Source organism: Phascolarctos cinereus, unplaced genomic scaffold (genome assembly GCF_003287225.1).
Source record: "Phascolarctos cinereus isolate Bilbo 61053 unplaced genomic scaffold, phaCin_HiC Scaffold_5;HRSCAF=322, whole genome shotgun sequence".
In the NCBI taxonomy this organism is placed as follows: Eukaryota; Metazoa; Chordata; class Mammalia; order Diprotodontia; family Phascolarctidae; genus Phascolarctos; species Phascolarctos cinereus.
The window spans coordinates 60,088,966-60,105,123 of NW_027555958.1; the positions used below are offsets into that span (position 1 = coordinate 60,088,966).

General features: G+C 36.5%; 1 protein-coding gene across 1 annotated transcript in view; it reads right to left on the reverse strand.

The window, feature by feature from the left end:
* The window catches only part of STXBP3 (syntaxin binding protein 3), a 62,451-nt gene that overhangs the window by 21,301 nt on the left and 24,992 nt on the right, over positions 1-16,158 (reverse strand). Inside the window, exons 6-9 of the mRNA XM_021000515.2 lie at positions 11,007-11,107; positions 7,406-7,560; positions 5,807-5,897; positions 2,135-2,259 (exon numbers count right to left, since the gene is read on the reverse strand). Of these exons, the coding sequence (XP_020856174.1) occupies positions 2,135-2,259; positions 5,807-5,897; positions 7,406-7,560; positions 11,007-11,107 (472 nt within the window). The remainder of the gene's footprint in view (positions 1-2,134; positions 2,260-5,806; positions 5,898-7,405; positions 7,561-11,006; positions 11,108-16,158) is intronic.

The window sequence follows — 16,158 nt, forward strand, 5'->3', positions numbered from 1 at the left end:
TTGCAAGAAGCAGAGGGTTATAGTAACACCAATAAAGTGGCCAGGAAGAGCTGAGAGAGATCCAGGGAGGCAGAAAGCAAACTCAGCCACCACTGGCAGCATGAATGAGCCTATTCATCCAGGCCCAATCAACTCGTTGGACCACTTAATCATCTCAAAGACCCTGAATGGAGGTGTCCATTGAGGGCTGACAGTGATTAATCACAAAACCTATCAATTATGCAAGTTCTTCCAGAAATGCAGCTATATGGCTTACTTAACAGCTTTTAACCAAAAACTTAAAAGTCATTTATAAAATGATTAAGCAATTCTAACAATCCTCAAGAGTGGCGTAATTCCCATTTTATAAGAGTAAACAATTACCAAAAGAGATGGGCAAGAGGACTCCAAATTGTCCATTTCTAGTGTTACATTAAATCTGACCCTAAAAGAATCTGAACTAGTACAAACACTAGATGACTGAGCCTTTTTCTAGGCAGCTATCCTTGACCCAATGTTTAAATCAAAAGGAAAAACCTAGAGTGGGCTTATTCTGTGCTCTTTCACACCCTGTAGAGTTCTATAGGCAAGGGTTATGCTAGCAACTCTAGGCAAATAAATAAGCCTAGGGCACCAAACACAGAAGAATATTTCTGAGCTCCCATCACAGCAGGAACTAGTTGTTTTCTTTGACTGTCCTGTGGCTCCCTGATAACCTGGGGTGATGCCATGTGCTATGGGATGACAGGCTGGGGATAAGCACTTTTCTAACTTTGTAACTCACCAAGTCACTTATCTCTCTGAACCTCAGCTATAAAATAGGACTAAAAAGTGTCCTGTTCTCACAAAGGCTTGTTAAGATTAAGTGTAAAAATGTGTGTGAAATGCTTTGCAATCCTAAATGTCTATATAAATGAATTGCCTTTATTTATGATTAGGTCCTTAAAATAAATTCAGTTTGCTTCTTCATATTTCCTCATTCCTTTTTACCTATTGTGCAAAGTAACCAGTAAATTTTTAAAGAATTTAAGCAACATAGGTAGTTTTTAGACATCATGAGGATAAAAAACGGGTACATATCGTCCCAAGAAGCCTACTACAATAGACTGAGACTTTTTCATACAAACACAACTACAGAAATATGTATATCTATTAATCATATACTTCACGTATAAGAATATCATTCAATGTTAGTGTGTGTACAATTTTTAGTCATATTTAAATACAAATAAGGCATAGGAAAACTCACAGAAACCAGGATTTGACCAGAATGCAATAAAAAAATACAACAAAAAATGCAGTTATTTTAAAAATGTTTTTAAAATAAAACCTTTCAAAATCAAAGTCATATTGCTCATCTAAATTAAATGAGATAATACATGTGGAAAGTACTTTGTAAGCAGTAAAGTTCATAAAGTATATATGCAACCATTATATAAAATACTAAACTCACTAAAATAATGAAATTATTTGAGAAGAATTTATTTATTTTCACTCTTGTTTTTTAACAGTAAAACTTAAGCTATTCAATATGACTGAGAAAAACTTCAAAATATGGTATGTAAATATGATAGTCCACTTGTGGGAATACTGTAACTTTTGTTCTTCATTTAAGTTTTCAGCTCATACTACTTCAGAGTAAATCTGTTCCGCTAGCCTCTAAATTCAAAATTGAGATTATAATGCGTACTAACAGAATAAAACTATATCTTTTAAGTAAACTTTCTATTTTATTTCCTATTAGTTTATTTCTTTAGAGGAAAATAAAACTCTAAATTTACAGAATACATACAAAACTTGTAACAGAGATAGATTTTTTTTAACAGAAATTCTTAATCTAGATAAATAAAACTATTAAAATGCAAGCTGCCTTAATGTGGTCTCAAAGTAGATAGGGCTTAAGAGAATAAAACACTCCAAAAATTCTCCAAAAGGAGTCATATTAACCATTCAACTTATAATGTCAAAATTATGCTTTTGTTTCAAGTAAAAGGAGTAAGAAAGAGAAAGGAGATTGTACCAAAAAGAAAATATCTGAATATATAAAAGTAGATTTCCACTGATGACTGTTTGTACAAAATGATAAATACTCTGTTCAGGAGAAAAAGCTCTTCTATGTTGTTACTTGTACTTTATGTCCCCCAATTATACTTGCTTGTATGTATCATTCTCAATTGGAAGCAAATCATATGCCATTGCTTGGAAGGTTAGTTCATGAAGTACAGTAGACACTGGGTCAAAGCCACGATCAATTATTAAGAGCTGAGAATGAGTTTTACCCTGTAATAACAAGATAAAATCATCTTAAGAAATAGCATTTTGGGGTGTGAATACACATTCAATATCTAAGGAAACAAAATGTCCTGTCTATCTTGCCCCTCTCCAAGGCCACTAAAGCCCTAACAAAGTCTCTTAACAGTTTGCCTTGAAAAAGATAAACTAAAAGGAAATACCCTAAGAAAAAAATGTAATTTTTTGCATGCATGACACATGCAGCAGTATACATGACAAAAGTATAATTTAAATGGAAATTAAATAATTAAAAAACAGTGTACCGATTACAAAATATGGGTTAAAAAATTCCATCAGGGAATTTCAAAGCAACTCCAGAACTGAATTCTTATCAGATTTCTTTCCTTGTGTAACAGGCTCTGTAAACACTGAAAATATTATTGCAACATTTCTAAGTTCATTTATATTACTGGGTTCTGCTGATATAGCTGAGATAAATAAAAATGATTTATAATCACAATTTTATAATCATTAATTCATAAAATGATCCTAAACAGCAGACTAAAATCTTCATATTAACCATGAAGAAATTCGGTTTACTCGAAAGGTAAATGAGCAACAATGCTAAGAAAACCTTAAAAGTTAGAATTATTTCACATACTTCACTTAAGAAGAATAACCCAAATTCTTTGGAATGAATTTCTTCACACCATCCCTTTCCTTTCTTTTAAATTATAGTTTTTAGGTCTAGGGGTGGGGAACCTGGGGCCTTGAGGCCTTCTAGGTCCTTGAGTGTTGCCTTTTGGACTGAGTCCAAGTTTTACAGGACAAATCCTTTTATTAAGAGGATTTGTTCTGTGAAGTTTGGATTCAGTCAAAGGGCCGCACTTGAAGACCTAGAGGGCCACATCTGACCTTGAGGCCTCAGGTTCCCTACCCCTGCTGGCTCTTTCAGGACCTCTTCTAGAATAATCCCATTTATTCATTTTCCCACCTAATCTACACACTGAATAGAAGGATTCCATGTTCCAGTTGCCCTCTGAGATATGAAGGTTGCTATGAGCTGCAGGCAAGGTCATGAGACTATAAATCCAATGACTGAAAAGACCACGCCTTAATTAATTTTTTGGCCTCTCAGGATACTGTGCTTTGCAGACAGTGGGCCCACAGGAAATAACTGTTTAATTGAACTCAAAGAAATAAACATGCTTTTCCATTCATGGTATTTAAATATTTTTAAGTGCTGAACATTAATGTAGCAATAATACAGTAGAAACTTCTAGAGAACAAGTTTAAAAATTAATATCTAGGCATAATTTGTCTTTTCCATTTCCACTTATCTTTATTATTAGTTACTCAACCCACAGACTTGATTAGTATGCTCCTTTTGACCTCACTCTACATCATGACTTTTGAGTCTATACCATCACAGAGCTGTAATACACAACTTCAGGACTTCCAAAACTTGGAACAGATATAGATTTTTTTTAACGGAAATTCTTAATCTAGACAAATAAAACTAGTAAAATGCAAGCTGCTCAAATGTGGTCTCAAAGTAGACAGGGCTTAAAAGAATAAACACTCCAAAAATTCTCCAAAAGGAGTCTTATTAACCATTCAACTTATAATGTCAAAATTATGTTTCTGTTTCAAGTAAAAGGAGTAAGAAAGAGAAGGTAGATGGTACCAAAAAAAGAAAACATTTGAATAAATAAAACTAGATTTCCACTGATGACTGTTTGTACAAAATGATAAATACTCTGTTCAGGAGAAAAAGCTCTTCTATGTTGTTACTCGTACTTTATGTCTCCCAATTTGCTGTCAAAAGCCTTTGCAGTTTCTCAGAGCTGCTGGCTATGAATTTTTTTACTGAAATTCCTCTGACTGCCAAGGGCTTTCTTGTTAGACAGGAGTTCCTAAGTATTCCCACTTTCTGTGTTCCCAGTTTCTCCCTCTCTCAGCTAACTAGGAGACAAAAGGAGCCAGCATCCTATTCCATTTTCTGCTGCTGTATTTCTTGATCTTTTTTGAATACAAGACAGAAGCAGGAAGACAGCAATCAAGCTGCCTAGCTACACCACTACGCAGATAATGAGAAATCTTTTTTTAGTGACTTTCCATTCTACCGTACTTAAAAGACAGGAATCTCTGGCTGCTAGTTACTCTTTAGATGCTTGTTAAAATTAAATTCCATACAAGTTAGTTAAGGTTGCCCGAAGAACAATGACCACTTTTATACACTTGTCTCTGAAATAGACTACTTTAATTAGGAGAGTTCCCCCCAAAACTAATTTCTAAAGGACTTTTATCCCCTATCAGAATAACATATGTCACCAGCATTAAAGCTTTTAAATAAATCTAAAGCGGTTCATTTGTTATTTCTTTCAAGGTATGTAGTCATTCAAGTATGTAGTCAGAAGATACTGAAAACCCACTATGTGTAAATCTTTATGTTAGGAGGTGAGCTTATTCTTTAATATGAATCTCAAGCCCTTGAATCAAAGTAAGCAGTTTGTGGGTTCTCTTAGACCTCTTAAAAAAAAAATAGGGCTGTTATTTTCAAAAATAATCAGGAATGGGGCAGCTAGGTAGCGCAGTGGATACAGCACCAGCCCTGAAGTCAGGAGGACCTGAGTTCAAATGTGGCCTCAGACACATAACACTTACTAGCTGTGTGACCCTGGGCAAGTCACTTAACCCCACTGCTTAGCTAAAAATAATAATAATAAAAAAAACCCCCCCAGGAATTAGAGGACGGACAGTAAGAAAAAAAAAGTCTATACTATGGAAGTGTTTTGCATGACTACACATGTATAATCTGTATCAAGTTGCTTACTTTCTCAATGAGGATGGGTGGGGAGGGAGGAAGGGGGAGAATTTGGAACCCAAAGTTTTAAAAAGCAAATGTTAAAAATTATTTTTACATGCAACTGGGAAATAAGATATACAGGCCGTGGGGTGTAGAAATCTATCCTGCGCTACAAGAAAAAAGGGGAAGGGGATAAGAGAAGGGTCGGGGTGGGGGGAGATAGAAGGGAGGGAAGATTAGGGGAAGGGGTATTCAGAATGCATGCAGTCTTGGGGTGGGGGAGGGGCAAGAAGGGGAGAAAATTTGGAACTTAAAAATCTTGTGGAAGTAAATGTTGAAAACTAAAAATAAATAAGAGAAAAAAATCTAAATTACAATTTTTGAAAAGAAACAGATTACTTTCAAGTATGTACAGTAGTAACTCAAACTGGGTTAAACAAGTATTGATTTGTTATATCAAATATGTAACAATTTTTCCTATTTTATTCATTTAAAAAACACAACAAATTGTACTTGATTCCTTTAAAAGACAGGGGGGGCAGCTAGGTGGTGCAAGACAGAACACTGGTCCTGGAGTCAGGAGGACCTGAGTTCAAATCTGGCCTCAGACACATAACACTTACTAGCTGTGTGACCTTGGACAAGTCACTTAACCCCATTGCCTAGCCCCCCAAAACAAAAAAGAGACAACAGACTATTTTAAATTTTAAGACATAACAACACAGGTCTTTTGTTAATGGAGTAAGGAGACACACACATAAAGACTACTTGCTTTTCACTTTATACCTTTATTTGGCTTTTTTCATCTATCTTGTAGTAGTTTTCAAGTTTTTTTTCAACTAGTTCAGCAAGTTTTCTGGAATTATCTAAAGGTTTGCTAAAAAATGGAAAAATGTTTAAATAAATTTTAAAATTTCCTTTACAAAACAAAATTACAACATTTTATAATATCTTAATGACCAAATTAAAAATTAACTGAAAAACGTATCTTTCTAAGTCATACTTGTGAGGAGTACAACAGATAGTGATGGACTGTGAGTCAAGAAGACCAGGTTCCAATTCTTACTGATAATTATTGGCTGGGTTACAATGGACAATACCTTACAGAGTTGTGGAGATCAAGACAGTTAATGAATGAAAGAGCTAGATTAACACTGGCTATCATCATGATGATTAAAAACTTCAAAAATCACTATTATCTTATCAAATAGTTAAGATTTAGTCTAAATGCTTATTTCATATTCAATAGTGTAAATTTAAATTTGGAGGTCCTAAGCAAAATTTTTCCAAGTAGTTCTTTCCCTCACATATCATACTGACCTTATCCTTGGGGCCTCTAAGTACTATGCTCCAGCCACACTTGCCTAGTTGATGCTCCCCAACATTTGTGATATTCACTCTTTCACCTCCAAGCATTTTGCACAGGTTCTCTGCCTAAAATGTTCTCCTCCTGACCACTACTTTTTTGGAATCCCTAGCCATTGGTAACAGACAAAAGTTAAGTACGTTCTAGTCCAACTCTTTCCAAATTCTCAATTTGCAGAGTTGGAGTCAATGAGATTTCACTAAAATTGATTCTTTATAATATTTAAGATATAGAGACAGAGACTAGACCTGTGACGGCACTGATACAGGGAATTCCCAGATAGAGGAGCTCCCTCAACCAATGCAGATCAGTACCTTCTCTGCCCCTTACAGTCTCAGAGAGTTGCCTAGAGCCCCATATGTGATCCACAGGTTAAGAAGTACTGAAGGGGCTGAGAGCAAAAAAAATTTAAGAAGCCCTGGCCTAGAGCACTGACTGGTCAAGTAAACTGCCCGGGGTCACAACGCTAGTCTATGTCAGAGGCAGGACATGACTCCAGATCCTAATGAGTCTAAGTCCAGCTGTTTCTTGTTTGGGAAATAGTGGTCTTCAATTTTGGAGTTTAAAACAGCAAAGAAATTAAATTAGTTATAATGACAAAAATATTAGGTATCAGCCCCCTCTCTGAATGCTAACCAAAATATTTTTTCCATTAAAAAAGGTACAAGTCTATACATAATGTCCAATTCAAGCCATGAAGTTCAGTGATAAGTTTTAAACATTTTTAAATGTTTATAATTCAGGCAAATAAGTCCAACTCTTTTGACTTAAATTCTTCATCTGTAAAATGAAGAGCCTGGACTAGATGATTTCTAAGATACCTTACAACTCTAAACTATGACCCTATGCAGTATAAACTTAGGCTTTTAATCTCTGAGATTGAATTTACTTAAACTATAATGACTTAATTTATATTTCTCAAAAAAAAAAATCACATAACAGAAATCATGCCCTACTGCCCTTTTCAGATGTCAACAATAACACAACTTATTATACAGAGTTATTATTTAGTGTCTTACCTTTTATATCTGACTCCAGGATTTTCATCCAAAGTGGCACACACAGTAACTATCTGCTCAGCCATTGCTTCCATAATGGCATCTTTGCCATTTGCACTGCCTGTATCTGGACTGTAACAATAATAGAAGGCATCTGGTACGTCAAGAGTAAAAACCTAAATAACAAAAATAAATAAAAGACAGCAATTTAGAAATTTAAATTAATACATTTATATTAGTGGTTAGCATTTAGATTAAGAAAATGTATCGAGAAACATACTGTTTAGAGCCCACATTTAAAAAAAGAAAAGAAAAACTTCATGGCTAAATATGCTAGGTTTCCTGATACAATTGTGTCTTTACCTCAATCAATCCCATTTTCTTTGTTATCTTGATTTCATCCTCTTTTCCTTTTCTTACTCTCTTTTCCTGATAGTCTACCTCTTTCCATGTCTTGTCTCTTATATAGAATGTATTGCATGCTTTTCACTACCTGCATAACAAATGGAGGAATCTGAGGTAGTCAAACTAGTAAATTGCCTAATATTAGGCAGAGAGAAATACAAAGCAAAACCAAAATCTGGCCTACATTGTAAGCAATATATAGAAAATCTTAACCCACTATGGAAAGTACTCCATATTCAACATAATAACTTAAAACCATCAGCTGATACTCTTTATTTCTTTAATATTCTTCAATACTCTCATATGAAAAAAAGCATAAACACTTAATTATATGTACCAATAATTAAACTCGTAACCATTCAAAATAGTTCATTTGCTCATTCATTCACAGAGCAAAGCATTGTTCTAGGCATCTAGGGAGACAGAAAAGAATCACAGGGCAGGATTCTTGACCTCAAGAATGGGAAGACAAGATATTCATACACAAAGCAGGTATGTAACAAGGCAAAGCAGTACTTAATCAAATGTCTAAATGGCTAGTGTAGACAAACGTTAGGAGTTAGGGGTAAGAGGGAACATGGACCAGAATGGCCAAGGAAAGTCCTAGAACCAGTGGTATGCTCTGCAGAATTCACAAGATATGGTTAGACATGAGAGGGAAGTCATTCCAGGGGGATAAAATGATATGAGCAAGAGATGGATTGTGGAATGAAGAAAGTATGTTCTGGGAATGGTAAACAGACTGGGCTGGCTGGAATGGAAGTTTTTTGTTAGGAAACAGTAAAAGATAAGGTCAGCTAGGTAAGATGAAATTAGAATGTGAAGGACTTTGAATTTGAGGTTCAGGAACTTAGATTTTATCCTGCAGGCAAGGAGGGCCATTTGAGATTCCTAAGTAAGGGTGGGAAATCACTACATTGATGTTTTTTTTCAGAAAGGTTAATCTAGTAGTACTTTAGAGGAAGGATTGAAAGGTGGAGAAACTGAGACAGAAAACCAGTCAAGCAGTGGGTACAGAAGTTCAGAAATGAGATGCTGAAGATCAGAACTAAGGTAGTAACAGTGGGAATGAAAACAGAGGCATGGGAAGAGCTGTTTAGTGACTCGAAAGGAGATTAAGTGTCAAACATGTCTTCAAGATTTCAAGCCCAGGTAGTCAGGGGAATGATGGTTCCATTTATGGAAACAGGAAAATTGGGAAAGTGGAAACGAGGATGCAAGTTTGAGGAAAGAAGATTATTAATTTGGTTTTACATATGTTGAATTTGAGGGGAGCATGTCCTATCTAAGCCTAGTCTGAATTAGTAAAATCTTAGTCATAGGATATTTTTTAAAGATATGCGGTCATACTGATTTGGAGTATGTAAAATAATTTGAAATAGAATACAAGAGGTTTTCTAGTAGAGACCTGTAGGGAAATTATTTTATTGAATAGATAAAACTGATAAATAATGAACATTTGCTTTCCTTCCTCTACCAGTTCTGCTACCTCAAATCTAATCCTGTACTCATCTTGGGATAGGTGGGAGGCTGAAGTAGAAGAGGTGGTCCAAGATAAAGTAGGAAGGCAATGCAAGGTAGAAGACAGAGGGGAGGGTTCTGGAGTGGCTTCTGGTATATAAGAAACATTAAGTACAAGTTTTATAAATCATGACTTCACACATGTAAAGGCAGAAGGTTATTTGCATCAGAAATCAAGTATCAGGCTGTCTACACGAATCATTTTAAAATTTCTTCAAGCTAGCTGGCACAGTAGATGGAATACTGAGCCTAGTGTCAGGAAGACCCAAGTTCAATTCTGACCTCAGTTACTTACTAGCTGTGTGACCCTGGGAAAAGCCACTTAACCTCTGTTTGCCTCTGTTTTCTCCTCTGCAAAATGGAGATAATAACATCTACTTCCCAGCGTCATAAGGATCAAATAAGATAATAATTATAAAGCATTTAGCATGGTGCCCAGCCCATAGTAAGTGCTACATAAATGGTAGATATTATTATCATCACTATTATTATTATCATTATTATTATTTTCATCATGTACCAATTATAGAATTTGACAATGAAGGTAGGAAAGATTTGATTTACAATCTTCTATGAATCAAATGAATCTGCTTCTATTAATCAAATGCACCCTTCTGTTTATATTCCACATTATTTTTAAAAGTTCATCTGCACCCTTTGATATTTACATACCATAGTTAGGGAAAAAAATCCCTAAAGATGATTTCTAGAGAGCACATTTTAAAATTTCTCATTTAAAAAAAAAGAGAGGCAGTGTGGTCTAGTGGATAGACAACAGCCCTGCCTCAGCCCCAAGAGTTGGGGTTCCACTTTCACTTCTAACACCCATTGGTTGCGTGAACTTGGGCAAGTGACCTACTCTCAGTGCTCCAGGCAACTAAAAAGACTAAAAAAGGCTAAAAGTTGCAGAGACTGTGCTGGGCTGACCTCCACTGGTAGAGGGAATTCCTTATCTGGGAGTTCTCTACATCAATGAAGTCATATTCCTAGCTGTACATTTTAAAAAACTGAAATATTGCTTAGAAAACAATGAAATCTTGAAAGAGATGATCTTCTTCTAGGATGCTCCTATTCCCTGAAGCAGTGATTCTTCCTAACTCTGGGTCTCAATAACCACAATTAAACTAAATTCTGCAAGATGCTGAAAATCTAAAAGCAGAGCAAAACACCAAGTCATCTATAAAAAAAGACACATGGCGGAATAAAATAAAACAACTGTTCATTAACAGGGGACTCATTTATTGCTCTAAATTACCAAAAAAAAAAACCCCAAACCCCAAACAACTTAGCTCTGCACATTAAATTACTGCATGACTATTAACAAATAAGTGTACCAAAAATTTAACAATGAGCTTCTGGCTACAATGGCAGTAATATTTATTCTTACATATACATATAGGTCCTGAATAAGAAATGCTTATTTTCAGTATCATCTGAGAAATGATTGCAAATCACTTAAATTTCTTAGATGAGATGGGATGTGATCTGACCTGACCTTCATGGAAGTTGGTAACTGAAATGTAACCATCACTTTTCATTCTTAATGCCTGGATCCAATTTAAATCTCTTTCTTTTACATTTGTATAGAATATTTATTAGGTTTTAATCTCATTCAAAGTTCAAGTGTATATACTTATTATTTTCACATTAAAAAAAATTCATTCAAAACTAAAGAAAATAAAAATGGAAAGCTTACTTGAGACTCAAGTGGAAAGAAAGATATATTTATCTCTTTACATCTTCTTATTGACTTGGAACAGGAAGACTTAATTTTGTTAAACAGACTGTCAGGGCAAACTGAAAGATAAAAGATTAAAATATGTAAAGCCATCTAATTTTTTCTATCAAACATTACTAATTCAATATATTAAATCATTTTGATTCTGGTAAAAAAAATTTTCTCCTCATATTCAAATTTTAACAGACACATCTCTGAAAGGAACCAGGTATGAGTTTAGCCATCCCTCATTTTACGGAATAAATTCCAGGCAAGATGGTTGTGGAAGAAACCCTACTTTTAGTAACTCACCTCCATCATAAAATCCCTGCTATATTTCCCTGGAGAAAAAAAGTTGCCAATAGACCCAGCTAAAATAATGAGTTTAACATGGAGTCCACACTCATGATATGCTAAGTAGGACAGAACTGAAAGCACTTCTATATTTAGCAATTTAAAGTATTTTTCCCAATACAATATTTCCCTACTAGTGTCATCCTACCTTTTCATCAACTCCATCTTGTCATTTTTTCCATTTATTCAGGAATCTCTGCCATGCCTAGAAACAGCCTGATTCTACCCTTGCCGTTTCTTAGTACCCTTCCTTTTACTGGGTTTTTAAAACGTCTAGTAGAAGTATATTACAATTTCAAACTTTGGCACTAAGGGCCACATAATATACTTCAGCCTAAAGGTTCCTTAGAGTACTGGCCCTGAAGTCAGGAGGACCTGAATTCAAATCCGGCCTCAGACCAAACACTTGACACTTACTACCTGTGTGACTCCCCCAACTGCCTAAAAAAAAAAATGTAAAAAAAAAAGATTCCTTAGATTAAAAGCTTTGAGGTCTGTAAAATAAATTAGTGCCATACTTTACTAATTCTATAAGTTCAACTTACTTTAAAACAAATTTACTTAAATCAAAGACACTAGGATAGAAGAGTCTAGCAGTACTAGATACCCAACTATACTACAAAGCAACAATCAAAATGATTTGGTACTAGTAAAGAACAGGGAGGTCAATCAGTGGAACAGATTAAGTGAATTTTTAAAAAAAATTTAATATAGCAATCAAGAGCACAACAATTCCTACTGACCTAGCTCCTCCCAGAAAGTCATCAATCTTTGGCCACACTTCTGTACTCAGGTGTGCCCCTCTCCATCTCTCCCTACCTCCAATACTCTAAGCCAAGAGGAAGAATGAAGGAATGAAATAAAAAGCATTTCTTAAATGCTTTCTATGTACCAGGGGTGGTGCTAAGTACTACACACAGAATCAAACAAGACAGTCACAGACCTCAAGAAGCTTACATTTTAATGGGGCAAGATAACATACTAAGGAGCTATAGCTGGGGGGGTGGGTTGGGGAGGGGCTTGCTAAGGATCTGCTGGTGAGAGACAGAAAAGGACTAGAGTGCTACATTGGTCTGATTCCAAACCCAATAAGGTAAAAGTTTACCTCTAAAAACCAGGGTCTTGGGGGAGGAGTCCAGGTTCCCATGGGATGCAGAGAGAGACAAAGGAGGAAATGTTTTTCATTCCTTACCTGCCACTTTATAGGCCTTTCCTGTAGTACCATCACCATTCACTTTATCCACCTCCTGGTGGCTATTTCCTACCAAAGCCCTTCCTTTTTCAAGCAGTTGGTAAGTGAAGGCTGCTTCTCTATCCCAATTCTAGCCTTTTATTTCAGTTTACACATTGATATCCCCTCAAATCACTTGCTTCCCAATTCACAAATCTCAGCTCCCATAATATGGGAGCTTTCATTCCATCTCAGCCACACAGAGGGACAGTTCTATCCTTGATCCACAGTGTTTCACCTCTGTAATCCTTAAGTCTGAGATTCCTCTATCTGGATAATCTCCATAACTTCCTGCCCTTCTGTCCCTCTATATGTCTCATTCCCTACCCCCCACATCAATTCTTTACCTTTAATCATTCCATCCCTCCTTGCTTTCCCAGGCCGTCACCCCTGCTCTGGCTTCACTTTCCTCCCTTCTATTTTTTTTCCTTTTCTTTTTTTTAACTAGGCAATTGGGGTTAAGTGACTTGCCCAGGGTCACACAGCTAGTAAGTGTCAAGTGTTTGGTCTGAGGCTGGATTTGAACTCAGGTCCTCCTGACTCCAGGGCCGGTGCTCTATCCACTGTGCCACGTAGCTGCCCCATTTTTCCTCCCTTCTAAATCTTGGTCTTTTAGTGAACCAGTTATACTGTGCTCTGCCCTTGAGTCACCCTTGTTCTCCTGTCCCTTATCATTTTCCAAACCCCACCCAAGCTGTCCCAGTGCTAGATCCACTACAGATTTATATCATCTATTTTTGCCCAGGCCCTCACTGCTCTATGTCAGGCAGTTGATCCTTTCTTAATTGATTCCCTCACACACTTCCCAGAGTGGATCTTCCAAACTTTCTTTTATCTCCTAAGCCACTTGTACAACTCTTCTCTCCTCCCTCCCAGCCCAGGCCTTTGCCTCATACTTCAGTGAAAACACTGAGGCCATTCATCATAAGCTATTTCTCTTCCCCAGTTCTGACTTCAAATCACCTAGATGTCACCCCTCCTTCTCTCCCCTTTGGCTCCTATGTCAGAGGATGAGGTGGCCCTTTTCCTTGCCAACTCTAACCCCTTGACCTGTGCCCTTGATCTTGTTCCTTCTCATTTCCTTCAGGAGTTTATTCCTTTAATCACCTAATTTTCAGCTTCTTATCCACTGGTTCCTTCCCTGCTTTCTGCAAACAAGTCTAGATCTTAAAGAGCCTTCACTTGATCCTATCATCCTCTCAAGCCATTGTCCAGTGTCCTTCTTTCCTTTTATAGCCAAACTCCTAGAGAAAAAAACAAACAAACCTGACTATACTAATTGTCTTTATTTATCCACCTCTCAATTTCTCAACCCCTTGAAATATGGCTTCTGTTCTCACCCCTCAACTGAAACTGTTCTCTCCAAGGACACTAATGAGATCTTCACTGCTAAATACAATGGCCTTTTCTTAGCCCTCTTCCTTATTTACTTCTCTGTAGCATTTGACACAGATGGCCACCCCTTCCTTATGGATCCTTGCTCCTTTCAGTGTTTTCATAACACCATTTTCTCATGGCTCTTTTCTTACCCATTAGACTGCTGCCAAACCTTTAGAGGGTCTTGATCCCAGTCCTGCCCTTTATGAATGGCTACACCCCAGGGTTCTGCTCTGGGCCTCTCCTCTTCTTTTTCTACACTTCTTTCCTTGGTGATCTCATTAGCTCCCATGGATTCAACAATCACATGGAAGACGACTCCCAATCTACTTTATTTCTAACCTGAGCTACATCTCTAATTCATTTCTCAGTCATCTAAAACTCAACATGTCTATCTTTCCTCCTAAATCCACCCATTCTCCTAACTTCCCTATTTCTACTGAAGGCACCTTGATTTTTCTAGCTACTCAGGTTTATAACCTAGGAAGACTCCTTAGATGTTCACTCTCGGGCAACTTCCTCTTCATCTCTTGCCTGGACTATTGCAAAATCCTCTTAATTGGTTCCTTGCATCCAGTTCTCTGACACTCTCATCTATCCTCAGCTGCCAAACTGATATTTCTAAAGTACAGTCTGACCATTTAATTCCCATGCTAAAGAAACTTCCATAGTTCCCTATTGCCTCAAAGACAAAATGCAACCTCCTCTGTCTGGCATGTGAAGCTCTTCACAATCTGGTCCCAACCTATCTTTACAGCTTGATTAAATATCATGCCTCCCTCATACAATGTATACTTATTTGCTGTTTTCTGCACACAACATTCTGTCCTCCACCTCCATCCCTTTGCCCAGGATGTCCTCCCCTGCTCAGAATGCTTTCCCTCCTCGCTCCTACCTCTTAGAACCTTCAAGGGTCCCTTCAAGGCTCAGCTCAAGGATACCTTTCAAGAGGCTTTTCTTGAATCCCCCAGTTGTATGTACCCTTGTCTATGAAAATGTTGTATGTCTCCAGTAAATGTAAACTACTTCAAAACAGGGACTGTCCAGATTTTGTATTTTTATTTCCAGTACTTAACAGAGGATGTGATTCTTAGTAGCTTCTTAATAAATACTTGCTAATAAATAAATACTTGTTGATTGACTGATTGATCAATATGCTTACATCTCATCTCTATAAAATCTTTATGAGGATGATCTATATGTACATCAATATGTACAATCTTGATGAAAGAATTAGAAAGAAATAGATTTCTGCAAACTATTACTTTATAGCAAACTATGTCTTTACAGTCACACAAGTGACTGAAAAGTTTACAGAATACAAGTCCTCCCGCATTTATTATGTGATTAAAGAAAAGCATTTGTTTCAATACAGCCAACTACAGCCCTAAAGACCCTATTCCAATAAGGAATACATGTTAAAATCATATAACGTTCCTTGAAAAATACAACAAAAGAGATAATCTGTTTAGTCTCTGATTATTAACATGAAGTGGGGTATAAAATGGATATATATGCTTGTTAAAGATTTTTGCTATTATCATGGAGGAGTTCCTGCACAGAGTCTAAATAAAAGTATAGTTCAGTAAAGGGCTAATGGATTTAGAGAGAGATGAACTGGGTTCAAATCCCAGCTTTCCAAATACCTGTGCAACCTCAGGTATGTCATTTTAACATCTCTTCTCTGCAAGACGAGGAGGATGGTGTTACAATGACCTCTAAGGTCTCCTCCAGCTCAATTTCCCATAACCATATGAAGAGGTATTTCCTACAATGGATAAGATCCTCCACATGTTCCTATTTTTAGATTTCATAGTACTGTTTTACAACAAGCCCCAGAATATTAAGTCTCTTTAATGACAACTCTGTTGTTAGTTAATGACTTACATAAACAAGACTAACTGAATGAGTTATATGAGTATAACTCACTAAATGAATTGTATGAACACAACTAATTAAATGATTTTAGAGTAAAACTTTACAATGAACTGTATAAGTAATCTAACAGAGTTCAGACTAAATGATGTGCACAGGAAAAATCAAGTGAATGACATTTACTGTCCAGACTATGATGCGCAGTTGGATGGCTAGACCAATGACCTGGTACACCAGTGCACATATCTTAGACAGACACTACAGATGGATGATGAACTGGGCCTACCATTGACT